The sequence below is a fragment of the Acomys minous genome, assembly GCF_964271855.1.
Source record: "Acomys minous genome assembly, chromosome: 6".
In the NCBI taxonomy this organism is placed as follows: Eukaryota; Metazoa; Chordata; class Mammalia; order Rodentia; family Muridae; genus Acomys; species Acomys minous.
This window is the reverse complement of record NC_140487.1, coordinates 115611398-115638956: the sequence shown is the minus strand read 5'-3', so window position 1 is coordinate 115638956 and position 27559 is coordinate 115611398. Positions and strand designations below refer to the sequence as shown.

The 27559-nt window shown below is 50.2% G+C and overlaps 1 protein-coding gene and 1 long non-coding RNA gene across 4 annotated transcripts in view; one reads left to right on the top strand and one right to left on the bottom strand.

Moving 5' to 3' along the window:
- TMCO4 (transmembrane and coiled-coil domains 4) overlaps positions 1–27559 on the bottom strand; it is a 79377-nt gene that overhangs the window by 17490 nt on the left and 34328 nt on the right. For both annotated transcript variants that reach the window (XM_084787959.1, XM_084787958.1), the window contains 6 exons: positions 18902–18999; positions 18267–18410; positions 17051–17170; positions 15434–15598; positions 14164–14300; positions 12502–12586 (listed from right to left, as the gene is read on the bottom strand). In XM_084787959.1, the coding sequence (XP_084644085.1) occupies positions 12502–12586; positions 14164–14300; positions 15434–15598; positions 17051–17170; positions 18267–18410; positions 18902–18999 (749 nt within the window). The remainder of the gene's footprint in view (positions 1–12501; positions 12587–14163; positions 14301–15433; positions 15599–17050; positions 17171–18266; positions 18411–18901; positions 19000–27559) is intronic.
- On the top strand, positions 19885–27473 carry LOC311600862. Of its 2 annotated transcripts, XR_014780384.1 has the most exons (4): positions 19885–20321; positions 23034–23191; positions 25953–26055; positions 26482–27473. It is a non-coding gene; the product is annotated as an uncharacterized lncRNA (long non-coding RNA). The 2 variants fall into 2 exon arrangements; XR_014780385.1 differs by lacking the exon at positions 26482–27473 and having other exon boundaries at positions 25953–26060.

Below are 27559 nucleotides of genomic sequence, written 5' to 3'. Positions count from 1 at the left end.
CAAATATTCCTCTTGCCTCAGCCTCCTGCCAGAATAGCTGGGACTGCACAGGCCGAAGCTTTGCTGCACTCTTTGCTCCATTTCCGGAAAGGCTGCCGCGGATGCCGCGGAGAGCTATGCTGCCGCCTTGGCTGAACAGTGTTGTGTCTGTGGGGCTCTGGATGCTAGTGGAGATACTGAGACCCGCACAGCCGTGTGTATGTGTGTGTGTGTGTGTGTGTGTGTGTGTGTGTATGTGTGTGTGTGTGTGTGTGTGTGTGTGTGTGTGTGTGTGTGTGTGTGTATGAGTGTCCCCGGAACAGAGCCTGTGTCCTCGGACCTCCCAAGCCCTGGTCCACATTGAGGAAGAGTCTCCAGTGACTGGTGGCATCCCTTAAGCCCAGAGAAAACACTCCTCCTCTCTGACTGGACTGTGCACTCATTCCACGAGCCAAAAAATAAGCCCCTCCCTCCTGCTTTCCTTTGGGATTTGGTCACAACGACAAGAAAAGAGACCAATACCACATTCCATCATATTCTCTTCTAGAACAGGTCCGGAGAGCCCTGAATTTGCAGGCTGTTGGGAAACAGCTGTCAAACAGGTAAATATCAACCCCTTCCCTGCTTTGTAGATTTGGTGTCTAATAAACGTTGTCAGTAAAATGACAGCACGGATAACACTGGTGCTCATTTCTCAGGAACCCCGACCAGCGGCTGAATTCAGGACAGCCTCTCAATGCAAGGCAGACTCTCCAGAAAGTGCTTTTCAATCTGTGGGTCTCAACCCCTGGAGTCAGTAATCTTTTTTTTTTTTTTTTTTTTACAGGGCTCACATCTCAGATATCCTGCATATCAGATGTTGACACTACAATTCACAACGGTAGCAAAGTTACAGTTAAGACGTAGAAACAAAATAATTTTTATGGTTGGGAGGGGGTCACCACAAGGCCCGGAGCCATGTGAAAGGTTTGCAGCGTTAGGAAGGTTGAGAACCCCACTGCTCTAGAAGCTGGCTTTAGAGACTGGGCCACAGGGAGTGGTTCCCCGGGGAACACTGTGAAGTGTGCCCCCCCCCCCCAAAGCCGCACCAAGGTGGAGCTGTGCTGACCACAGCACCGAGGGAGTCTCAAAGTAGCAAAGTAGGGCAGGGCCTTAGGACCCTACAGGAAAGGTACACTCTACAAATCGGTGCACACTGGGGATATGGCCCCTCCCAGGAGCCCTCATGGGACACTAGGAAGAACCCTGATGTGGGTGTCAACAAGGGCTGGACCTGCTGGGCCTGCTAGACTAGTACCCTTGAGTTTTCTGAGATTACTCTCCAGAAAACAGGGATAATCATGTGTGTGTGTGAGTGTGTGGGTGGGTGGGGGTGTGGGTGTTGAGTGGGGAGAGAGAAAGAGAGGAAAGGGGAGGCAGAGTGGGAGGGAGCTGATAAGGGGAGGGAGTGGGGAGAAGGGAGAAGTCACTGTTCGAGGTGCTGCCTGGTAGGGAGGGAGACTGCTGCATGGATGGCTGTCCCCTGTGGTTCTGTGCTCTGGGCACACCAGCCTCTTCCCCTCCTTGGCACACAGGAAAGGGGGTCTGCAGAGAGCAAGCAGGACTGACTAACTCTACCCTCGCGCTCGCTCTCTAAGTCTGTTGTTTGTACAGGACAGGCCCACGAAGGTGCATCAGCTAACAGTCACCGGGTTACAAAATGCTAACTAAGAAGACAGAAGACTCTGGACTTGTGGCCTAATTAAGTCTTCAGGTCCCCAGGTGCTCACCAAAGTTGCAGCAGTAATTATCCGAAGAAGTCCCTGCTGTAGTTCCCCAGTGCAGCTCTCGGTTCAAGCTGATAAAGATCTTTCCGGCCTGACTCTGTGCCCACAGCTCTCGGTTTGAAGCCTCCAGCCTGACCTTTCTAATGAGCAAAAGGCAGAGATGCTAAAGCTATGCTGGCTAATTAAATCCAAACAGAGCACCTAGGCCTTTAAGGAAACAGCCGAGTGCAGACCGCAAGTGTTAGTTTGAATTGGAAAGCCTTGTCCTCAGTGGAGCTGGCATCTCCATGTCCCCACACATGGCCTCGTCAGTCCTTTTTGTTTTTTTTGCTTTGACTAAGAGGAAGCTAACAGCTAAATTCATAGCTCAATTACTGCACAGGCTAATAATAGAGAAACACATGGTGTCTGCTCCTCCCCCCCTGCCCTCCTTCCATCTTGACACAAGCTAGAGTCAACTGGAAAGAAGAACTTCAATTGAGAAAACAGGATCGGCTTGTGAGCAGGTCTCAGGGGCATCTTATTGACTGATGATGTGGTAGGGCTCATCCTACTGTGGGTGGTGAGAGGCAGGTGGATCTCTGTGAGTTCAAGGCCTGTCTGCTCTACAGTGCAAGTTTCCAGGGCAGCCAGGGATACACAGAGAAACCCTGTCTTGAAAAACCAAACCAAACCAAACCAAACCAACCCCCCCCCAAAAAAACCAAACCAATCAACCAAACACAAAGTAGGTGGAAGAAGGTACCAGGAGCAAGGCAGTGGACAGTGTTCCCCCAGGCTGTACCAGTTCCTGACCCCAGGTTCCTGCCTTGAGTGCCTGTCTTGCCTTCCCTCAGTGAGGGACTGTAGGTGAAACAAACTTTTTTCTCCCCAAATTGGTTTTGGTCATGGTGAGGGAAGCGCTGACTGAGACACAGAGTGATAATGACAGTGACACATGCTCCTGCTTGGCTACTTCTTCCTGGCCAGCCACATACCTACTTTAGAGATGCTCTTCCACTTAACTTTATGGCTAGTCACATGAAGAAAGCATCACTGGGCCCATTGTCCCAGGAGACTGAGGTTTGTGTATCAAATGTGGAATCTGCTTACTCAGCTGGGAGTAGCACAGCTGGGTTTGGATGCAGGCTTAGCATGGGTACGTCTGATCGATCCAGGCTTAGCTCTTGCGTGAAAATTTCCTGATGGCTTCATATCTCCTATACCTCCCCACCCTTCTCTTTATGGTGCTGGGTTTTGAACCCGGGGCCTTTTGCTTGCTAGGCAGGTGCTTTGCTGCCCTGTCACACGCCATTTCAGCTACCCACATCAATGTATTCTGTGGTCTTCATTGCATCAGGGGGAGATAGGGATAGTGATGCTCCCTGCTGTACTCAGTGAGAGAAAACAGGCCAAGCCCTTCGGATATGGCCTGTCACGTAGTCCACAGCCAGTAAGCGGCCAAGTGGCAACTGTTAAAACACAGAATAACTTTGGTAGATATTTCTTTTACCAAGTTGGAGGTCGAGGTGACTGGCCCAAGGTCACCCAGACAGGAACCAGCAGAGTGTGGACTTGAACTCACATCTCTAGGCTCTCCATCCAGTGCTCCTTTGCTCCTGTTACTCTCCCCTGTTGCCCTGCACCTTGAAGACACTTTGAAGAGTGACAAAAGGAGTCTGCAGATGGGGAAGGGATGCGGAGACAGCTGGTCAGACAGAAGGGAGGGACCCCAGAGTCCAGCAGAAACAGGCTTTGTAATTGCTTAGCAAATATGCCCTGAGGCGTGCTGGCTCAGCCCTGACTTTGTGGACAGGGGCCACCGGGCAGAGACAGTATGTAGTGCCCTTAATTAATTTTCTTCAAGTCCCTCTGGAATGAAGAGAGGAATAAATGCATAAATAAGCTGAAGCAGGAATTGATTTCTTGGTTCACAGGGCTTTTTCCTGGCTGAGCCAGCGAGTATGAGTCAGTCTGAACTGAACTCCCTTTCCAACTGGCCAATTTTAAAAATCTTTTCAAAGCAAATACACAGGGGGAAAAGAAAAGGCAACAGTCCATTATGATCCAGAGCCTAGGGTCTTAGTGAGTGCTCCAATGGAGGCACCATCACCCTTACCCCTGCCACCAGCTGGCACCATTCCCAAAGCGAATTGATGCCCTTGGCTGGGAGACAGAGCTATTGTTGTGGGGGGTGGGTGGGGGTGGGGTGGGGGGCTGTTTATCTCCGGCAATTCCCACTCTGTTCATTTCCTGCTCATTTAGCAGGTGTGCTTCCAGTCTGGGTTTTGGGAAGGTAGGTGGGGTGGGGCAGGTGGACTGCTGGGCAGTCTAGGGTGGAATGTCTTGGTGTGTAACAGGGTCACTGAGAGGCTTGGATAATAGCCCAATCAGTTGGCCCAAGTGTCCTGTGCACTAGGATGTCTTTTGACCCTGGTCCTCTCCTCTGAACGCCTTAGGTGTATCCTTCCGTAGGAAGAACTCACAGCTCGCTTCATGGCTGTTTTTTATATAGCTCATTCCTAAGCCAGTTGCTAACATGCCAAGCTCTGAGGCAGAAGCTGGAAATACAGAGGAGGCCAGACAAATAGGGCCTATTGTGGAGGCAGGAATTTGGTCCTGGAAGCTGGCTTTGGTGACTATGGCTATTTCCTAAGGCACGTGATCAGGGTTTGGTCGGGGTGGAAATAATGGTCTCCACTCCAGGGTGCAATGTGAAGAAATATTAGCTCCAACTAGGGGTTTGCCAAGAAGGGGATGTGAAAGGCAGGAAGAGCACCCGTTTTCAAAGTGTCTGCTGTGTGCCAGCAGCCGGGTTGATGAGCACTCCCCACTGCTGCCCCCCCACGCCTCCCCACACTCAAGACCCCAACCTATGCCTCTGGGAGGGCTGTTTATTTCACCCGCCTAGGCCCCGTGAGGGTGAGGCTGTCGCAGCCATCTCTGCACAGCTTGGTATAGAACTTGGCACACAATAGGCACTTCCTGGACTACAGCACTGTGGTCTGACCTGGGATGTGGCTGGGGCTGAAGGCACACCGCCAGAAGAGGCTGCAAAAAAACCCTACAGTGAACTAAATAGGAGCTCCAGAGTTGGAGAAAGACCCAGTGGGTCCGCATTCTTCATCTTTGTGTCTCTTAATGTGTATATGTATGCTTGTGTATGGAGGTCAGAGGTTAACTTCAGGGTTGCTCCTCAGACTGTCCACCCCACTTTTTTTTTAAAACTAGACTGATTGGCCAGTGGAGCCTACGAATGTGCCTCCACCTGGCTCAGCCTCCACATCCCTGAGATTACATATCTCCATGGCCAAATGTTTTTTTTTTTTTTTTAGACAGGGTTTCTCTGTGTAGCCTTAGCTGTCCTGGACTCACTTGTAGACCAGGCTGACCTCGAACTAACAAAGATCCACCTGCCTCTGCCTCTGTCTCTGCCTCTGTCTCCCAAATGCTGGGATTAAAGGCATGCGCCACCACGCCCGGCTCGCCAAATGCTTCTTATGTAGGTTCGGGGGGAATCAAACTCAGGTCCTCCAGACTTGCACGGCAGGCACGCCACTCACTGAGCCATGTCTCCAGCCCCTGCTTCACCATCTCTAAATCCCAGCTTGCATGTAGAAAACAGACAGAGTTACCTGTCTCATAGGCTGGGTGAGAATGTGTATTAAAGTCTAATTGGAGGAAGGAGCAGAGGGTTGGACTGTCCCAGGGGGACGATAGCAGCCATTCCTGTTATAAACTAGGTGCCTCTTAGTGCCCTCTGTATCCAATCACTGTCACCATCCCCTTTGATTTCCTGCATACGGACACAGTCTAGAGCCAGGGGCTATCAAAGAAACCCTCACTTTGCCTGGGATCTGCTGGCCCCACTCCCAGTCTCTCGGCACCCCAGGCTGGGCACTGGCTCTTGCTCTGCTCCTTGGCTGGTGATACCCTGGGTGCTGCAGGAGAGCTGGTGGCTGGGCTTCTGAGCCCCTGGGACCACCCACTGAGGCTCCCCCCAACCCTGTGTCCCCCTCCCCCCCACCCCCCCCAAGGGCCTTAGGGATTGCTTCTCTTAGGCTTCCTATGGAGGTTTCCTACACCTTTCAAACTGGAAGGACTGTTCTATGAGGGAGAGCTTTTTTTTTTCTTTTGCAGACAAGGAAATTGAGGCTCAGGCCTGTGTCCGAATGAGAATAGCCCGCAGGTCCATATACTTGAATGCTTGGTCAAACAGGGGATGGAACTGTTTGAGAAGGATTAGAAGCATTAGGGGGCGTGGCCTTGTTGGAGGAAGTGTGTTACTAGAGGGTGGACTTTGAGGTTTCAAAAGCCCATGTCAGCCCTAGTGTCTGCCTTTCTCTCTGTCTCTCTGTCTCTCTGTCTCTCTGCCTGCTACCTGCAGATCAGGTTGCGACGCTCTCAGCTACTGCTCCAGCGCCACGCCTGCCTGCCTGCTTCCCACCATGGTGGTCACAGACTCAACTTCTGGCACTGTAAGCAAGCTCCCCCAATTGCATGCTTCCTTCTAGAAGAATTGTCTTGGTCATGGTCTCCTCACAGCTACAGAACAGTAACTAAGGCGGAACCCATCTTGTCTTGGCCAGCTTGTTATCTGAGAATTCATGACAGAGGCCAGGATCCCACCAAGGTCTCTTGGCTGCTGATTTCCGGTGTGGGTTCAGGAAACAGAGCCTGTCTGTAGGGTTGTGTTGTGGAACTCTGAGGCCTCACAGTAGATGGAGGACTCAGGCAGTTCAGATGACCCTGGCTTCCGGCCTTTCCAGCAGTAGGAGGCCACCCACCTGCCCCTCCTGGGTGTTAAGGATATCTGTGTTTGTGGCTTTGGCCAATGAAATGTGGCACATGGTACTTTTAGACAAAAGTGCTTTATGGGCCGGAGCATAGCTCACATTCTGTGACCTTACAGAGGAGGCACGCACTCAGTGAGAGCCTGAGTGATTACAGCTGGCAGCGTGCTGGTCAATCTACAGTGGACAGGCAGCAGAAAACTCTCAGTCATGCTATAGCATTAAGAGTGGGAGAGGCTGGGCTGGAGAGATGGCTCAGTGGTTAAGAGCACTGGTTATTGGTTATTCTTCCAGAGGACCCAGGTTCAATTCTCAGCTCCCACATGGGGTTCGCAACTGTTTCTAACTCCAGTTCGGGGGGATGGGGTGGGGTCTCCTACTTTCTCCATTGGCCTCCCTGGGCACCAGGCACACATGTGGCGCTCAGGCAAACATGCAGGCAAAATACTCATCATATAAAATAAATACAGTAAAAAGAGTAGGGGGTGTTGGGGCTGGGAAGACAGCTCAGTGTGAATGTGCTTGCCCAGCAAGTGTAAGGATTGGGGGTTCAGATCAGAACCCCTGAAAACTCCAGGTGGGCCTGGCAGCTCATTCATGATCCCAGCTTCAGAAGGCAGAGGCAAAGGATGCCCAGAGCAAGCTGGCTAGTGATGCCAGGCATATCAAAAAGCTCTGGGATTGTGGTGAGGCTGTACCTCAATGGATAAGGAAAAAGAGTGTTTTGAGTATGATTCTACACATCAACCTGGGGCTTTCACATGAACATGCACACATGCATGTGTACCCCACATACATGAAAACATGAATGCATGTACATACCACACATGAAAAATATAAAAAGTTTTTAAAAAGAGAGTTGGGAATGTTTGTCAGTACCCTGTAACCTGGTCTATGCTGACTTGGCTTGGTAGACCTCACGTTCAAATCAGTCCTAGAGTGTACACTTATGGATTTATCCCAGGTACAGGGGACACAGAAGTCAGTGAGAGAGATCCCTATGCTCAAGTGGCTTGCAAGTGACACATAGCTGAAAGGAAGGTTACCACGCTGAGCTTGAGGGAAGGGCAAGTCAGGCTGTTGAGGGACCCCTGTGAACTGTGACGGAATCCTCAGAGTAGCAACAGCCGAGGTCTATGGCATTTTCCTCATAAAGAACATGAAACATGAAGCACGGTCTGCCTCTCCCCTCCTGCCCCAGTACCTTGAGGAGAAGGACATAAGGACCAGCCTGTGTTGGGAGGGTGAAGGGGAGCCTGGCAGAAGTTTAACAGGCTCTGGGGAACTCTGGGATGTACAGCGACAGCATTTCCAGCTCTTGGGGGTGGGGGGTGGGGGGGTGGGGGAATTCTCAGAGCAAGGCAGCTTGCCTGCAATTAGGAGCCGGTCTCTCTGTGTGCAGATCAGTCGGGTGCTAAATAATCATGTCTGCCTGGGACCAGACAGGGAGACCTGGAATGGAAGAGCCCAGGAAAGAGGGCGAGGAACCCATTCAAGATGGTGGGCAGCTAGAGATTGCTGCCCTCTTGTTGTTAACCCAGACTGGACTTTACAAGGAAACTAAGAGCTCAGGGTGGCGAACAGGTGGGCATGCCAACAGGAAGGAACAGGACCTATTGTCCCTGATGCTTATGAAGGGCTAAGTTTTCTCCAGTAAGGTTTACAGGTGATGCTATCTACATGCCAGCTTGCATCTATTGGACTCAGGAAAATTCCAGCACGTTCTATAAATTTATTCACTCACTGTGTGTATGTGTGTGTGTGCTTGTATATACCTTAGTGTGGGTGTCAGAATGAATGGTTCTCTCCTTCTACCTTGTGGGCCCCGGGGACGGAACTCACATCCTTTCTCCACGGAATCATCTCACCAGCCTCCAGCATATTCTAAGCACTCAGACAGTCTTACTGGTCTCGATTATGGACCCACATCTCTGTGCATTGACACCGCTTTGGATAAATGTCTTCCACAGGCCCATCTGAAGGCTTGATCCCCAGCCTGTGGTGAGGCTGACCCATGGTGGGACCTTCCGGAAGTGGAGGCTAGTGGGAGGGACTTAGGTCACCAGGGGTGGTATTGGGGCTCCAACCCCTTCTTCTCTTTCTTTCCTTCTTGGCTACTGTGAGGTGAGAGTTTTCTGTGCCATGTGTTCCAGCCATAATGTACCACCTCGCCACAGGCCTTTAAAATAACTAGCCAACAGCCGGGTGTGGTGGCGCATGCCTGTAACCCCAAAATTTGGGGAGGCAGAAGCAGGTGGATCTCTGTGAGTTTGAGGCCAGCCTGGTCTACAAAGTGAGTTCCATGACAGCCAAAGCTACGCAGAGAAGCCCTGTCTTGAAAACAAACAAAAACAAACAAACAACGAAACTAGCCAATCGATGACAGACCGAAACCTTCCAAATCCTGGTCCAAAGTTGCCTTTTCTGCTTGGAAGCTGATTACCTCACGGCTTTTGTCACACCGAAGGCTGAATAGCTGCATATGCTATTATAGCATCACCATGACCCTGTCACGCTCCAGCTCTCATACGAGCTAAATGGAGCTCAGGGAGGTTAGTTGGAGACTCAGTGCTACGGCTAGGACTCACGCTAGGAGCTTCGAGCTCCAGAGCAGAAGCACTTGGCAGTGGGCCAGCAGCTTCACAGTGCGAAGAGTCGAGCAGCCCCTCACCTAAGGACATCCAAATCCTGTCTGTCGTTTTCTGCCACTGCTGGCCACAGGCCACGCCCCAACCGTGAGCGTGATGTTTGTTGAGTGTGGAAAGAGCCTTTTTCTCATTCATTTTGCTTTCTTGGGTGGGCCAAAGCAATTTAGCAAAGAAAAGACCCTGCTTTTTTGTCCCTACCGGGCCACCGTGGAGGTTGGACTTAAAGGCTGAACTCTGGGGATTTGGGACTCTCAGTTTCCCTCCTTGTTGGGTGGTGTTTTACTTTCTCAGGAGTCTCTGGATTACATTCTGGCAAAAAAAAAAAAAAAAAAAAAAAAAAAAAAAAAAAAGGTGGATGGGTGGATGGGTGTGAGCAGAGTGCAAGTCCAAGTGGCTCTCAGGTCTAGCAGGAGAGATGTCCCTATCGCCAGACATCTCCAAGAAGTCAGGAAGTGCTACTATCTGTATAGCCACCTGCCAGAAGGACCCTCCTCTGTCCTGAGGAGAAAGCCCAAGAATACAGACTGGAAGATGTGAGCACAGTAGCCTTCTTGCCTGTCCCCCAAGCTCCCTTACCACAACCACTCCAGCAAGTCACAGTCAGCTGACAGGCAGAAAGCCCCAGGAACATTCTCAACCAAGGCGAAGGTGAAAGAAGGTGTTTGTTCTTACCTTCCACTATTGAGTTGGAATGAGCTCATGTCTTGGTGACAGACAATGCCCCCCCCCCCAGCTATCCTGCTGGCCCTGTGACCAGGTGTCTCCAAGGTGCACTCCTAGGTCACAGTTATTCACGGTCCTGTAGGACAGCGTGCAAATAAGCAAGTGGTGGGGAGGGCTTCTGGGGGAGAGTAAAGAGTAGTCTGGAGTTGCAGGGTGGATGTCACACGGCCTCTGCCAGGCTGCCTTCTCCACCTACTGGCCTGTGATCTGGCTCCTCAGTAAGCTAATCAGTGCTCTCTCACAGGGCCGCTGTGTGGAGAGCCCTCTACTTCCAGTGCAGGAAAATACAGTTACTGTAAATGTGATTTCTGCTACTATTGGAGAAGAACCTTCCAGATGGAGCAAGGCCTGCACTGGGGGGGAGTTGTTGGAAGCAGACATGGGAGGGCACTGCGAGGAAGCGCAGGTTGGCTGGGAACAGCTGAGTGTGGCTGCAGCTCCACAGAGTGGACAGCAGGTGGTAGAGAAGATGCTAGAAGGGAGGTCACCCGTGGGCCTCGGGTGTCCCTGAGAAGTGGGATGGGGGGGGGAGCTGCTGTGTGTGCACAGGTGTGGGAGTGAGCATGCAACTCATTTGTGGGATGGATTCAACCGCTCATTTGTTCCGCGATTCAGATTCAGAGACTTCAGAGTTCCCCAGCATCCAACCAGTCGGGGTGGTGCCGGACCCACCCACATTCCAGCATGTCAGCATCCCCCACCACCCCACATCAGGCTTCTTCTGTAGGCTGCTGAAACCCCAAGTGCACCCTTTCCAGGTGCACTCTAGAACCCCACCGTTGCCTATGCTGAGGTCTATCCCAGAAACCCTCTCCGCAAGCCCCCACTGCACTATGCCTGCCATCGGCTGGGGTGTGCGGCCTCTCTAGACAGCACTGCAGTTCCGAGGAAGGGCACTGGCTCAGGGTAAGATCCTCTGGATGACCCTCTCACTGATTCTCATCTATGAAGCAGAGAGAGAGAGAGAGAGAGAGAGAGAGAGAGAGAGAGAGAGAGAGAGAGGCCACAGACAAAGGACAAGGCTGGATGGACCATATTCCTGAGCTCAGGGACTTTTCCAGGGCCCTCTAGTAATGCCAGGGCTGAAGTGGATCCTGGCCTTTTCAAGTCCGGCTGCTGTCAGGCATCCCATCTTTCCTTGCTGCTATGGCTGGTTGGGGGAACAATTGTGTCTTGTACTTGGGCTGACTAGGGGAGGGGCGGCTTTGGGTGAGCAGAATCTGGTGAGTAGGGGCTTCCTATGACATCCTTCATTGACTGGGGTGAAAGTTGGCCAAACACTGGATGGACACCTCAGCTGCTCCACAGAACATAGGCAGGGCCCTCAGTTCTTTAATTGAGAAGAATGAGGCTCAGAGCGGTGCTTAGTGAGGCCCCGAGAGCAGCGGTCGCCACTGCAGTTGCTCCTCGCCTATCCGCTGCCCTGCTGTGTGTGCAGGTCGCCACTGCAGCTACTCCTCGCCTCTCCGCTGCCCTGCTGTGTGTGCAGCAATTCTCGTTCAGATCTTTCTCTTGTCCTCAGTGTCTTACATCTCTATGTGTCACCAGGAGGTGGGGGAGCAGGGAAGCCTGTGTGCCAGCAAGATTGCTCTGCAGCTCACTCCCCAGACAAGCTTCCTCCCTCAGAGCTTCTGCTGATGGAGTTGAACAGAGCCAGCATCATGTCCTGCAGCTCGCCCTCCTGTCCCCCCACCCCCACCCCTGCCAGTGGCAGGGCCTCTCAGCCTTTCGACTGCTTTAATACAGAGGGAATGATACAAGGCCTTACATGCTCCAAGGGTATCTATGGTAGGTTGAATATGGCCCCTCAGAAGATCTGCTCAGCTAGAATTTGTGAGTAAGGACTTTCTGGGAAAAGGGTCTATATAGGAGTAATTAAAAATCTTGCAATTGTCCTGGGTCAGAATGGGCCCTAAAGTCAATGACTCCATCCTTGGAAGAAAAGGAACAATGGATGTACTATGGAAGCTGGACAGAGAGATGAAGTACTTACGGTCCAAGGATCATCAAGGGATGCCAAGAATCACCAAAAGATGGCCAAGTACATCTTGGCATCAAGGGATGCCAAGGGCCACGGAAGACCTCCAAGGACTGCCAAGGATCATTAAGAGGTGGGCAGGATCCAACCAAGGACCAACAAGGGATGCCAATGACTTCAGTGAACTGCTTATCAATAGCCAAGGGTCACTAAGGACAGTCAAGGACTGCCAAGGGATGTCAAGCCTCTAGAGGCTGGAAGAGATAAGGGAGGCTCCTCCTCCCAGGGCTTAATGGTGAGTGTGGTCCTGCAGACATGGTCCCACAGTTTGTGACTTTGCACTTCTCACTCTGTCACTCCCACTCCCACTGTGATTCACATGCATCAGAGCACAAGGACCACTGTCATCACGGTGGGACAGTCTGCCATTCATGTACTCTGATGTATGTACAGAACTAGCCCTCTTTCCATTTGGAATGGTTCCTTTGAACTGTTATTTAAGGACTGGGAATCTACTTTGCAAAAACTTGTGGCCCCAGGCCCAGAACCAGTGTGCTGGGACCACCTTGAGAAGGGCTTTGTGTGTGTGTGTGTGTGTGTGTGTGTGTGTGTGTGTGTGTGTGTGTATGACTTACCTTGCTCCTGAGCCATCTCCTGCAGACAGAAGTAGATGACTCTGGCTCCGAGGCTGAAGCCAACCAAGGTGACAGGTCTCCGGCCCTGAGGAGAGACAGGACACAGGTGTCTGGGGGAGGTAACTGTAATGAGCAGCCTGGAGAAAAGGTGAGGCATTATGGGGCAATGCTCAAGAAAAAGGAAATTAGCTGGGCGGTGGTGGCGCATGCTTTTAATCCCAGCACTTGGGAGGCAGAGGCAGGTGGATCTCTGTGAGTTTGAGGCCAGCCTGGTCTACAAAGTGAGTCTAGGACAGCCAAGGCTACACAGAGAAACCCTGTCTTGAAAAGAAAAAAAAGAAAGAAAGAAAGAAAAAGAAAAAGGGAATTGTGTGGGGAATAGGGTCTAGCTCCACACAGGAAGTGAAGGAGCAGGCAGTCAAAGTTGCTGATCATCCTCGTGTTCTTTCCCTCTTTGTCCTGAGCCTTCGGGCACACACAGAGAGGAAGCTTCTGGAAGTCCTTTGTAGCTAAGGGTGTTCCTGGGGTGGGAGTCCTGGGCAAGTGACTGGAGACCAGGGACAGCCATGACTTCCAGGAATATGCCTTTTATTTCTCTGCTGCAACCTCTGAAGCATGGAACGTGCACCCAATATTGGGGGAGTCCTCTGGACACAGAGAGAAACCAGGGTAGCGCACCTGAAGGCTACACGGCCTCTGGGAGCCGGAGAAGGCTAGGAAATGGATGCTTCCTTGCAGTCCCCGCAAGGAAGGCAGCCTATGTGGGCATGTCTGTCTTCTGCTTTCCATACTGTGAGGACAGTGCATTTGTGCATGCATGCGTATGTGCGTGCGTGAGTGTGAGTGTGTGTGTGTGTATTGATGACGCTAACCACCATGTCTTCCTTGGTCATTGACACCTAGACTGACAATGCCTCTTCGGTCTTTGCCTTCCCACCAGATGTGCCAAAGAGCTACTCTAGTTTTCCTTTGCATTTTGGGAGGGAAAGATACAGGGGTTGGCTGGAGTTAGTGGTTTCCCAGGCAACATTCCCACGGTGGCAGGAACTGCTGGGTCTCTCGGCATCTACACTCCCCTTTGTCCACAGTAATTGAATTTCAGCGGGCTGCATGCCTTTTCAGAATAAAGATCTTTTCTGGGCAGTGAGGTGTGAGCGTGCAACTAGTCTCTGGCCAAGGAGAAGGCAACCGAGCGGCTGTGTGGCACCAGCTTGTGCTCCTCAGGTCTTCCTTTCTTGGCCTCCTGGAGCTCAAATACTGTCATCTTGGAGCAAGAAGTCAAGGCTACACCCAGGAAATAATGGTGTAGCCTTGACTTCCTGCTCAAGGCAAGAAGCCTCTCGCCCATAGTACACACTATCAGAGTGCCTGACAGTTGCTCTAGGCATCGCCATCAAAAATAAACTTCATCCTTGAAAGTGTATATAAGTGTGTCTGTGTGCATTTTTGTGTGTATGTTTGTGTATGTGTGTACATGTGTGTGTAGGTGTTTGTGCACGTGTGTATGTGTTCATATATATATGTGCATATGTATGTTTGTATATGTGTACCTGTATATGTGCGTGTATACATGTACACACATGTACATCAGTATACATGGTGTATGCATCAGTATACAAACGTCCCCAGTCTGCCCCTCCCCCCTCCCTCACTCTTGGGTACCTGCTGCCGTGAGAGGAGGATGTGTGCCAGGTGCTTGCCGACCTCTGCGGACCGATGGAGACACACTCCCCAGGGATTGTCAATGACATTGGCGACACTGAGGAGGGAGGCCGGCCAGGTTAGGGCAGCCACAATACCTGAGGAAGACAGGAGCCCAGAGGTGAATTAGGGGAGCCTTGCCAGGGTAGTGTGGCTGATGGATGCTGTAGTAAATGCAGGTGGAGCCTGTATAGCCAGGGGTCTGAAAGGTTTCCTAGTGACTGACTCTAACTGGCAAAGGGGGAGACTTGAAACAAACATTTCTGATGCATAAACTCTATCTCTTGCCCAAGAACAAGTCATTGTGAGAGTCCAAAGACGGCCCCATCCATTCACTCATCCAGCAGATCCACTCCCCTGCCTAACTCGGGTGACCTGTTTAGGCCAAAGAGACAGTAGCTGTGGGGCTTGAGCTGGCCTTGGTGTGAGACCACCTCTGCTGTATTTCTCCCACTGGGATGAGCCAGCTTGGTGTCTTCAAGAGGAGAGACACATGGGACAGAGACAAACTCTTCAAGTTGCCTCAGGTAGGCTGGCCTGAGTCAGGGGACAGTTGACTGGCCCACAGAGCCATGGACAGGCCCAGTTAAGACAAACCAGCTCCAGCCTTGCCTTTTCTGGGCTAGTAGACTAAAGTGTTATTATGCCACGAGTTTGGGGGTGACCTGACATGCAGGAGTTGCCAGTGGATTCATTATATGGTTCGCTTTTGCCTTATGTCTTTGCACAAAAGTCACAAACTTTTCACAGAGGAAACTGAAGCAGGAGAATGGCAAGTTTAAGGTCGGCCCTATGCTACTGCGTGAGTTCAAGGTCAGCCTGGGCAACTTAATGAAATCCTGCCTTGAGATAAAAAGTAAACACAAACTTGGGGGAGGGGAAGAATATGATCAAAGTATATTTACATTTAAAAATTGTTTTAAATAATAGTAATAAAAACATTCTGCTTTAAGATTGAGATTACTACAGCCATATGCCTTGTCTCCAAATACATAATAAAACTGATTTTTTTTCTCTTTTCCATCCAAAATAAAAATGGAAAAAAAAAAAAAAGCGAATGCAGGGCTGGAGATGTGCTAACCTGTGGAATCCTTGCTTGGCCTGCACAAGGCCCTATGTTTGATCTGCATCCTTTGTCTCTAGCATAGAGCGGGGCTCCCCTGGGCCACAGACATGCAAGTATTTGGTGCCACTGTGTCATAGCATGGCTGGTCAGGGATGGGGTGCTTACCAGAGAGCACAGTGTACTTGAGAGCCTCCTGAGCCACCATATTTGCCAGGCCACTGAGGATGGTCTCCAGGGCATTGCCCAGCTCCATCAGGTACTTAGCTTCCCAGGCCAGGCAGTACTGCTCCTGGCTGCGGGCTAAGGCGGTCCACGGGGCGCTGAATGTGCCTGAAGAGAGCACAGACAGGTGTCGGTGTAGGTAGCATCCTTTATTGGCTGTGGCAGAGGATGCCCCGGACACTGAGTCAGATAGACAGTGCCGAGGTGCTTGCTCTTGAGGGTTCACCGGGCCATCAGTCAGCTGCAGTCAGCATGGCAGATTGAGCACCCTGCTGCCCTGTAAATCTGTTCAGAGATCGCTTCTGGTTCCCACCTTCTGCCCTCTTTAAGAGCTAGGTGACCTTGGGAACATCACCAGCTGACCTTGAACCTCACTTTGCTCATCTAGGAAGATATCAGGTAAGTGTTTGGATTACTCCAAGGTGAAAGATTCCTTTCCCTCGCCAGGAGGCATTTCAGTGTCAATCTGTCGACACACAGGGGGGACTGGCAGGGAGGCCCAGTGTTGGCATCACCTAGACTCCAGAAACACCAACTGGGAAATAATCTGGAAGTTGGAGGTCTGGGATAGGAAGAGGCAGGACCATCCCATTGTTCTCAGCCTCCATATCCTCCTCACCTAGGACACAGAAATGGGAAACCACCCTGAATGAGGACGAGGAGGCAGCATTGCCACAGAGACCAAGGCACACCTGTTCCATCCTCCCTTCCCTATGGTCCTCCATCTTCAGAGCTCAGTATGGTACCTGATCTGGTCCTACCTGTTTCTGCCTGTGGCAGGACATATACCCAGCACAGGAGCTTAGATAGCCCCTCTCTTGAACCAGCTCCTTACTCTTTTCCCCTGGCCCTGGGGGTTCCAGCCCAATGTATCTTCCATGGCCCTTCTAACAGATCAAATACACCTGTCTCCCCATGGCCTCCAAGCTCTTGTCCCTCGGTCTCTCTGCTATCTTGTGCATTCTACAAGGACACAGAAAATGCTTGTGTTGCCTACCACCGACTGTGGGGGGCTTGGCTTGCTGTGGGGCATGGTAAGGCTGACACTTAAAATACAGTTGGGTGACTGAATGATGATGGGTTATGGATGATAGGTGGATGAAGATAGGAAGTCGATAAAGATTACTGGTTGGCTGGCTGGCTACATGGATGGTGGATGGATGGATGGATGGATGGATGGTTGGATAGATGGTTGGATGGATGATGGAAAGGTGAAAGGATTGGTGGGTATATGAGAGAATCAATGATAGTTGGATGGATGGAAGGAAGGAAAGATGGATGATTGGATGGCTGGATATATGGATGGATGGTTGATGGATGGTTGGATGGATAGATGGAAGGATGGATGGATGGGTGAATTCTTATCTGGATAATGAATAGCTGGATACACAGGTAGATGGATAGAAGATGGTCATCTCTCCTCTCTTGGTCTATTCCCCCTCTGTGAAATGAGCCTCCCATACCCACACCCTAGAAACACATAGAAACAACTAGACCAGGCTCTAACTAACAGTGGCAGAACTGGTTCTCATCTGAGTCCCTCTCCACCCCGGTCCTCACGGTATCTGCCGGATCCGAGCCAGCCAGTGATGGCAATGGTGATGTGTAGCTGTCTGCCTTCTGTCAGAGGCAGGAACATGAACTCCTCAATGGCCCCGACTCGCTTCTTCATCTTGTATCCTAAGGACATAGAAACGAGCAATTGCGTTTCCTTTTTTTTTTTCAATATACTTTATTAATTTATTCATATTACATCTCAATGGTTATCCCATCCCTTGTATCCTCCCATTCCTCCCTCCCTCCCATTTTCCCCTTACCCCCCTCCCCTATGACTGTGACCGAGGGGGAACCTCCTCCCCCTGTATATGCTCATAGGGTATCAAGTCTCTTCTTGGTAACCTGCTACCCTTCCTCTGAGTGCCACCAGGCCTCCCCATCCAGGGGACGTGGTCAAATATGGTGCACCAGACAGGGTTTCTCTGTGTAGCCTTGGCTGTCCCTAGACTCACTTTGTAGACCAGGCTGGCTTCCAACTCACAGTGATCCACCTGCCTCTGCCTCCCGAGTGCTGGGATTAAAGGCGTGCGCCACCATGTCTGGCTGCAACTGCGTTTACTTGTCATTGAGCACTGCCAATGTGCTCTGCTCCTGGACAAATGCATGTCATCTGTGAACTCCTTAAGACAGGTAACACTGTTGTCCCTGATTAGAGGACAGGAAGACACTGCCCAAGGCCACCAGAGCCACAGACAAGGGTCAGAACTCAGGTTCCGAATCATTCCCCCGTCCTGTATCCACTGGTGTCTCTCTCCTTGTATTTCCTGCTGGGCCTTAACCCTTACTACAGGCGATGCTGACTGTGATTACTGGCAGCGTTCCACGTGCTTGCGTGTGACTGGGGCCACCGGCACAGGTGAGGTTGGAGAGCGAGGCAAGGACTCAAGGAAACTTCATGCCTCCAAGGGATGGTGCCTGGGTACTTCCTGGGTAATGGTGGCAGCCTTGCCTGGGCTCTTTCTCAGCAAGCAGGCATCCAGGGATTGCACATGGAAAAGCTAGTTTGTCAAAGTCTGTCCTGATCCTGGCTGTGCTGACGAAAAGTCCAGAAAGTTCTGAGGTCTGCTCCAAGTGTGGCTTTGCTGGCACTCAGAAGCGACCAAGCCACATTTCCTCATCTCTCCCCACCCCCACCCCCAGAAGCCATCTGGGGTATCCTTTCGGCTGAGTCATGATGGATAAAGATCCTTTCCTATTCCCTGTTCTTTTTTAACCTTACCTGTCAGGCCGGCTCCAGCTGCACCGAACAGTGAGGTCATAACAGCTATGCCAGCCACCGAGCCCAGTGCTGCTGCCCCAGCACTGCCAATGATTGTCGCAGCTCCCGCAGCCACAAGGGGGGCAGCTAGCCCCCCAGTCACGCCTGCAGGGTAAGAGCTCAGTCAGGACGTGGCTTAATGGGCTCCTTTTTCCAGGAGCTATCCACTGCCTTCTATGTTTTTTGTTTTTGTTTTTGTTTTTTTGGAGACAGGGTCTCTCTTTGCTTTGTAGACCAGGCTGGCCTCGAACTCACAGTGATCCGCTTGCCTCTGCCTCCCGAGTGCTGGGATTAAAGGCGTGTGCCACCCCTGCCCGTCTCCACTGCCTTCTATGTAGCTCTCAGCAATGCCCTTAAGTTAGTTTTTATATTTTACTTTTAGAGACTGTCTCAAGTAGCTGAGGGTGGCCTCAGACTCAGTAGGCAGCAAGGGATGACCTTGAACTTCTGACCCTTCCGCCTTGGTCTACTGAGGGCAGGGATTATAGGCCATGCAGGGGCAGCTTCTATCAATGCTAATGAATGTCTTTACTACTGGGTGCCTGTCACATGCTGGGGCCACCTCCCCACTGATACACTGACCATAGGGGCCTCACCAATCACTGTCCCGCCTCCAACCGTGGCCAGGCCTATCAGGAGATAGCGCTTCCACTTCCTCCGTTTTTCTTTTTTCTTCCGGGATGCCTCTGCCGTCCTGGAGAGAAGAGACTGGTCTATAGCTAGCTATGGGCCAGAATCCCTTGAGACCTCCCACCTCACCAGCCCCTAAACCAGAGATTAACGGGCCCATCAGTGGCGAGGGGGAAATCTCAGTAAACGGAGCACACTACTTACCTAGCAGATCCATCCTAATGGGTGCAATTTAAATAATGAAAAGATAATAATAATAATAATAATAATAATAATAATAATAATAATAACAATAATAGCATCAATAGCAGAGAAGTGAAGAATATCTTTCACAGAACAGATGGACCCAGAAGGAATACAGAAAGTACACCCATCTTGCCAGCAGATTCTACCTCCCCTGAGGGTTTTGGGAAACCCATCTTTTCCAGAGCAATTACTTAAAACATAGAGAAACATCTGTATGGTTAGAGAAACATCTGTATAGGAGATGGTGGCCTTGTGGCAACAGCTGAATTGGTCCAGGCTCAAAACACAGATGCTACAGACCCAGTCAAAGGTAAGAGGGGCATTTGCAGTGAGAACGGTTGGGGTTTGTTTTTGTTTTGTTTTGTTTGTTTTTGTTTTTTGAGACAGGGTTTCTCTGTGTAGCCCTGGCTATCCTGGACTAGTTTTGTAGACCAGGCTGGCCTCGAACTCATAGAGGCACACCTGCTTCTGCCTCCTGAGGGCTGGGATTAAAGGCGTGCGCCACCACGACCAGCTACAGTTGGGGGTTTTCATAATTTGTTCTTGAGTTCTCTGAGAAAGGGTCTCAAGGCTCAGGCAGGCCATGAATTCTCCATGTAGCTGAGGATGACCTGGACTTTCCGATCCTCCTGCCTCCATTTTCCCAGGGCTGGAATTACAGGCATGCACCGCCATGCCCAGCTTCCGTGGTATAGGCATGGAGCCCTGGGCTCTGAGAATGCTAGGTGAGTGCACCATCGACAGAACAGCCATCACCAGCTCCTCTGAGAACGGCTGGGCTAGTGCTCAGAGTCAAGATGCTCGGGCTTTCTGACGGACCTTTAGCCCTTGGCTGTTTTCAGGTGATCAGAAAGAAGAAGAGAGGTGGAGCGTGGGTGGAGAGGCCACTGCTGGAGAACTCTGGACTGAAGCTGGAATTTGGACAACTGAACGGGGAACGACCATAAACGAAGATGAGAGACAGTTAATATTTAGTGAGCGCTTCCTCTACACCAACCTCCACACTGTACACTTCCCATACTTTTGCCAAGAAGCAGTTGATTGCTGTCTCACAGTCCGGATGCTTTAAGAGATAATAGTGGTACAGCCAGACTCGGTGGCGCGTGTGCCTTTAATCCCAGCAGCACTTGGGAGGCAGAGGTAGGTGGATCTCTGAGTTTGAGGTCAGCTTGGTTTACAGAGCAGGTTCCAAGAGAGCCAGGGTGGTTACACAGAAAACACTCTCCGCCCCCCAAAAGAGGTGATAGTGGTTATTTCTCTCTCTCTCTCTGTGTGTGTGTGTAAGAGAGAGACAGAAAGAGAGACAGAGAGAGAGAGACAGAGACAGAGAGAGACAGAGAGAGAGAGAGAGAGAGAGAGAGAGAGAGAGAGAGAGGGAGAGAGAGAGAGAAAGGAAGAGAGAGAGAGAGGGAGAGAGAGGGAGAGAGAGAGAGAGAGAGAGAGGGAGAGAGAGAGAGAAAGGAAGAGAGAGAGAGAGGGAGAGAGAGGGAGAGAGAGGAGGAAGCTTACAACTTCATATCAGCGCACATCCTTGGAAGTAACAGTGGCCATTGCTGCCATACGATATAGGTCTGAGCCTTAGACTTCTACATAATGAGGACAATAATACATATTTTTTAAAAGAGACATTTTTTTTACTACATTAATTTGTCGTTTGTGTGCGCATGTATAGGTTTGAGAGCAGCATCTGGAGTTGGCTCTCTCCCACCACCACGTAGGTCTCAGTGTTAGAACTTGGGTCATCAGCCTTGCAAGCCCCTTTATTCGATGCACCATCTCATTAGCATAATGACAAACTGCTTTGTGACGATGAAGCTTATCTGTGCGTTGGCTGTTTAGCTAACAAGCATACTGCAACTGGACAAGCACTGGCCCCCCTGGAGTCTGCATAACTGTGGGTGGAAATTCCCCCACCCCGACCCCACGCTCAGCCAATGTACCCATATCCTTCCTCATGGGCGGAACCAAGAAATGGATTTGCCTCAGGCACCAAGGAGCTGGCGAGCTTTTATCTTCTCACTAGTGCCAGCTCACTTCAACACACGTTTCTCCTGGAAGGCCCTTGTGTGGAAAGCAGCTCTTCTCAGCTGCTTCCCTGCAGAGAACCAGAAACCAATGATAAGGGTCTGCCTGCCATGGGTGCAGGGCTTCTATGACGAGATGGAACATGAACCCAGCAGGTTGAAATTGAGTGGTGACTGAGTGAGGAGGTCTGGTGTCAGACTCTAAACTATGAGCTTCTACAGTTGCCCCTGAGTATCGGTGGGGGCTGATTCTATGGGACACCACAATCCACAGGGCCTCAGGTCCCGTAAATCTGCATACATTTGCATGTAGCTTCTGGGTATCTTCTCGAATGCTTTAAAGATGTTTAGACTTCATATATGTCATACAATATAGCATGCATGTGTCATTGTATTCATTCTGTTTGGGTACAATGACAAGGAAAATAAAACAATTCAGTTCAGAACTTTTTTTTTAAAAAATATAATTATTTTAGGCTAGGCATGGCAGAGTAGGCCTGAATCCCCCGTACTGAGGATGCGGAGCAGGCAGGAGGCTCAGAAGCTTGAACAGCCTTGGCTATTATATCTAAGTCCAGGCCAGCCCGAGTTACATTACACTTTGTATCTTTATATAAATATTTCATGATCCGTGCTTGGTTGACTTGGAGGGCGTAGTAATGTATGCATCCCTGGGCTGCCAGCTGCTGACCAGACTTCTTCACGGAAACATGAGGGTGGGGGTGGGGGTCTGGGGGTGGAGGTGGGTGAAGGGTGGGGTGGGGTAGGGCTGAGGAGGGGGAGGGGGAGGATGGGATGGAGTGATGCTGTCATTTTTGGCAGAAACTTTAAAAGCCAGTGCAGGAGACTGACAGGTCCTTTGCTCTAATTTGAGACCGACAGCATGGCAGACAAGCCCTCATCTATCTGCCTAGAGCCAGGGACAATGTGGATGAGACCTACGGCCATCTTCAGTGGGTGCAGAGAACAAGAAACAAGCCCTGGGTGCTACAAGCCATGGGGATTCGGGGACTCTCTGTTACAGCAGCAAAATCTCCCTCCCTCAAGGACAGAGGCACTCACAGAGCCTGTGACCCTCTACAACTTACGTCTGAACATTTTTTTAGCCAGCAAAGACCCCGGGCTTGGGCTGGGGATCGCGGGGAGGGGGGGTGTGTTTGGAAGCCTGCAAGAGATGACTGGGCCAAGGGGACTGGCTTACTGTCACCAGGATGTTTGTTGCTGTTATCATAACCATTTCTTCCTACACAGAGGCAGTGCTAGACTTTGACCCTTCATTAGTGACCTTTCCATCAGTTCAAGCAGGAGACTGGCTTCTCAACAGAAGGCCCGAGTGAAGCATTCTAGTGGGGACCAGCCATGTGCCTTGGAGTAGTGGTACACTTCCTCACCACAGACATGGACTGGGATGCAGCTGGAAGCTGAGGGAAGAGGTGCAGGGTCCACCTCTGCTGGGCCATCCTTTCCCAGCTCTCTGCCTTGGGCAGTTTTCCTTGGGCCCGAGTGGTGTTCAGGGCAGGTGTCTTTTTTTGGGCACGAGTACACATGTGTTCAAGAGCGTGTGCCCATGAGTGCACGCGTGGAGGCCAGCGGCGAACACCAGGTGTCTCCCTCAACTGCTCTTCATCTTGTTTTTTGAGTCAGGGTCTCTCCGGGAACCTGCAGCTCACTGATGCAGTTAACACTAGCTGGCTGGTGAGTCTTAAGGACCTGCCCGTCTCCTCCCAATGCCCACCCCAAGCACCAGGGCTGTGGGCTCATGCTGTCTTTTATCACACTGAGAATCCAACTCTGAGCCTCATGTTTGCACAATACACTTTGCCCACAGGGACATCGCCCAGGCCCCAGGACATATTTCTCCAACAGAACCAATTGTTCCAGGAACTACTAACTACGTTGCTTCACGTATAAAAGCCAGAGTGACACAGAACGAACACAGGCTAAATGACAACATGCAAGGCGGAGTACAGGCCAGTCACCACCCAGGTAGGAACTTGTAGAATAAGAGAACAAACCGGAAGTGTCAGAAAATGTCTATGCGTTCGAAGCCAGCCAGGGCTACCTAGTGAGACGCTGTCTCAAGTAAGTAAGTGAATGAAATGTTCATAATTATTAATGTATTTTACTAAAGACTCTAATAAGGTTCCCAGGTTAGTGCCACGGATGAGACTTGGCACTGCCAGCTTCTGGTAGGGTCAGCAGGCTTAGTTGAGTATGACGGAATAGAATGGCAACAAATCATTAGGGCCCCTGAGTCCTGCGGGGCTCAAATGCATGCAGCTGGTACATCAGAGAAGTTGTGCGCACACCACACACATTAGGGGCTCTGACCCCCTAGCAGTTTCTACTACCACTTAAGCGCTTGCAGAAAAATGTTTTGACTGGAAAAGGTGGGAGTTTCATTCCTTTCTTTTAAAAAGGCTTTGTTATTTATTTATTTATTTGTGTGGGTTGTGTGTGTGTGTGTGTGTGTGTGTGTGTGTGTTGCCTGCATGTGGTCTGTGAATTACATGTGTGCAGTGGCAGTGCAGGTCAGAAGATGGTGACAGACCTCCTAGAGCTGGAGTTACAGCAGGTTGTGAGCAGCCAGTGCGGTGGCTGGGAATTGAACCTGGGTCCTCTGGAAGAGCAGCCAGTGCGGTGGCTGGGAATTGAACCTGGGTCCTCTGGAAGAGCAGCCAGTGCTCTTAACCACCGAGCCATCTCTCCAGGACCTCTTTGTTTCTTTTAAAAATGAAATAAATGTTATTTTCCCTTTTCTTTTCTTTTTCTCTTTCTTTCTTTCTGTTTTTTGAGACAGGGTTTCTGTGTAGCCTTGCCTGTCCTGGACTCACTTCGTAGACAAGGCTCGACTCGAACTTATAGGGATCTGCCTGCCTCTGCTCTTGAATGCTGAGATTAAAGGCATGCACCACCGTGCCCAGCTATCTTTACTTTTTATTTTTATTTTTTTCTTTTAAATTATGTCTTTTATTCCTTAGTATATACACATTGTAATTTTGGAGATGTTTCCTAGTGTCATGTTTTTAAAAAATTATTACATATGTATGTATTATATATATTATATATATAATAAAATTACTCTTTCCTGATTTCCTTAATGTATGCAATCATTTACATTCCCCTCCATAGTATATGATGATTCCTTTTTCTCTGAATCTTGTGCTTTATATTTCTTTTTTTTATTTTTCTCTTATTTATTTATTTTATTAATTTATTCTTGTTACTTTTTAAAGTTTTCATTATATCTTTACTGTATGTATGCATATATGTTTATGTATATGCATATAAGTGGAGACCAGAAGGCAACTGGTGGCAATCAGTTCTCTGCTTCCACCTCGTGGGTCTCAGGGATTGAACTCAGGCTGTTAGGCTTGGCCACAAGTACCTCTGCATGCTCAGCCATCTTGCCAGCTCCCAAAGAGGTATTTTTCTTATGTACTTAGAGGAGAGCCCCTTTCTGACATTCAAGTGCATAGCCTACTGATTTCTGAACGTGCACCCATTCTTAATAACTGCTTTCCTTGTAAAGTGAGTAGGCTCCTTATCTTCACTGATTATCGCAGCATTTGACTCCTGCAATCATTTTGGTTGTCTGGTTGAATTCAACACCGAGAGCTCAAGAGGAGACTCTGAGTCACAGCTCGGTGCTTTCTCCTTTTCCTTGGACGTTGAAATTCTGAGCAGTCTAAATGATGGCTTTGTCCCTGCCACGGACTTTGTCATCTGATTAGACACAATGGCATCCCACACCATGACATAGTCACTGGGCCAACGCTCACTTTCTAGAGTGGGAGGTGTGAAGTCGAGATGGCGTTTCCATGTCAGTCAAGGTCAGACCCCATGCTGGCTGCAAAAATAGCTCAAGAAGAGCAAGATACTAGCATTGTTCTCAGCGTGGAGCCACCAATTGAGCAGCCTGAAGGCATCTGATCTCCCATGGGAGAGTGTTCTCTCTACCGCCCCCCTACACCAGTGGAACTCAGGGCCCCACACATGCTGGGGCAAGCACTGTACCACGACGCTTGCTGGCCATCAGCTTAGCTCCTGGTTCAGTGAGAGGCCCTGTTTCAAGGGAATAAGGTAGGCAGTGATAGAGCAGGATCAGTGTCCTTGTCTGTCCTCATGTGCACATGTATGAGCAATTTACCTGCCTACAAGTGTGTACTCTACCCTCAGCCCACTCCAAGAGCTTTTCCTAGTCAAAACTGGGAAGGGAGGGGAATCTGGGATTTTGAGAAAATAACACACAAGCTAGGTGGTGGTGGCACGCACCATTAATTCAAGCACCAGAGAGACAGAGCCAGGCAGATCTCTGTGAGGTTGAGTCCAGCCTGATCTACATGGTGAGGACAGCCAGAGCTACAAAGTGAGACCTTATCTCCAAATAACTAAAACAACAACAACAACAACAACAACAACAACAACAACAGCAATAAAAAAAATCCAACAACAACAAAAACCACACAGGCTAGACATGGTGGTTAAACTGGGGTGCTTTGAACAGCTATGTGACTTAGTGAACAAGCCCTGCTGACTCCCCACAAGGACGAAATGAGAGTCAGATGGGGTAGCCCCTGGATTTGCATCAGGAAGCGCTTGGCAAGAGTTAGACATTGGCCACAGCTCTGGCCACAGAGCTATGAAATCCAGCCTTGTATCAGCTAAGGGTCACTGAGACCTGCTGCGTAGCAGGCACTGTCCCAAGCTTTTGATGTGAGGAAATTAATTGACTCTTCCTACAGAGCCCTCTGATGCAGAACAACCGCTAACTCATGCCAGAGCTGACGAAGCCAAGGCACGGAGAGGCGAGGTCACGTACCAGACAGTGAGGCTGGGGTGGCATTCAGGTGAGGACCAAGCACAGTGGGGTGGCATGTCACATTCTAAGTCCCACCTACAGGTAAGCACCACAGATAAGCCCACTAAAAAAGCCTTAGCATTAAACGAAACTTCTATAGAGCCCAGTCCCTTAACCCAGAAGTGACAAACTGGTCCTGCTGCTCAGAGAAGGCCAGGAACCTGCCCAGGGCCACAGCAGAATCAGTGTAGACCTGGTCGGAAGAGTTCCTTTCCTCTGGTCTCAGGTGCTTTTGGAAAATCTCAGGAGTTCTCCACAGTTCCCAACCTTCACATTCAGATACAATAACACAATGTAACCCTGCTGCTGACAGAACAGACGATGAGGTGTTTGGACCCATCACTGGGAGCTTCCTTTCTGCCCCACAGGAAACCTAAGGCAAAAGGCCTTCATCATCGCTATCCCTGTTTTGCAGGTAAGCAAACAGAGACCCAGAGAAGCTTCAACGAGTTTCTCACGGTCACAAAGCTGGGGAAGACAGGAGCTGGGCTGCGTTGGAACGTCTGGTGTCTGTCTTCTCTGGCTCAGTGATGCTGACAAAGTAAGACAGACCCCTCTGGATAACACATTTCTGTCTGAAAATAGAATTGTCAGACACCAACTGGGAAGTCCCTCCATCTCCAGGCCTGGGAGGCCTGACACATTTGGAACCTAGCTGACGAACCTGGCAGGCCTTGTGATTAAGGTCATTGGTGTGGGTCCATGTGCTTGCTCCCTGGCATGGTTCTGAGCATCAAAACATAATAAATATTTTCAGATTATCTCATGTGTGTGTGTGTACACGTGAAGACCAAAACATAATAAATATTTTCAGATTATTTCGTGTGTGTGTGTGTGTGTGTGTGTGTGTGTGTGTGTGTGTACACGTGAAGACCAGGGGTTAACACCAAATGTCTTTCTCAATCACTCCCCATTTGGTTTTTTGAGACATCATCTTGAACTGAACCTGGAGCTTCCTGACTAGCATCAGGGACTCTCTTGTCTCTGCCTGCCCATTGCTAGGCTTCTAGACACTCACTGCTGGGCCAGCAAACACGGGTGCTAGAGGCCTACATTCAGGTCCTCATGTTGCTATGGCAACCTCTCCACTGACTGAGCCATCTTCCCACCTTCCCTTTAGGTTGTTTCAACAAACTACCTGAGCCTGTGGTGTAGCACGACTTCTATCCCAGCGCTCAGGAGGCAGAGGCAAGTGGATCTCTGCAAGTTCAAGGCCAGCCTGGTCTACAGAGCCAGTTCCAGAACAGATCAGAAGTACATGGAGAGACCCCTGTCTCAAAACAAAAGTGGCAACCCTAAAAGCCAAAACCCAAACCAACTACCCCAAACCCAAACCCAAACCCAAACCCAAAACCCAAAACCCAAAACCCAAAAAATATCCTTGCCATTGTCTCCTGTCCTTTGGCCAGTAAGTTCTGGAGGGAGACTGACTCAGCCTCTGAACTGGTCTTCACATTCCTATCTCCCACTGGGTAGAGCTCCTGTAACGGGGC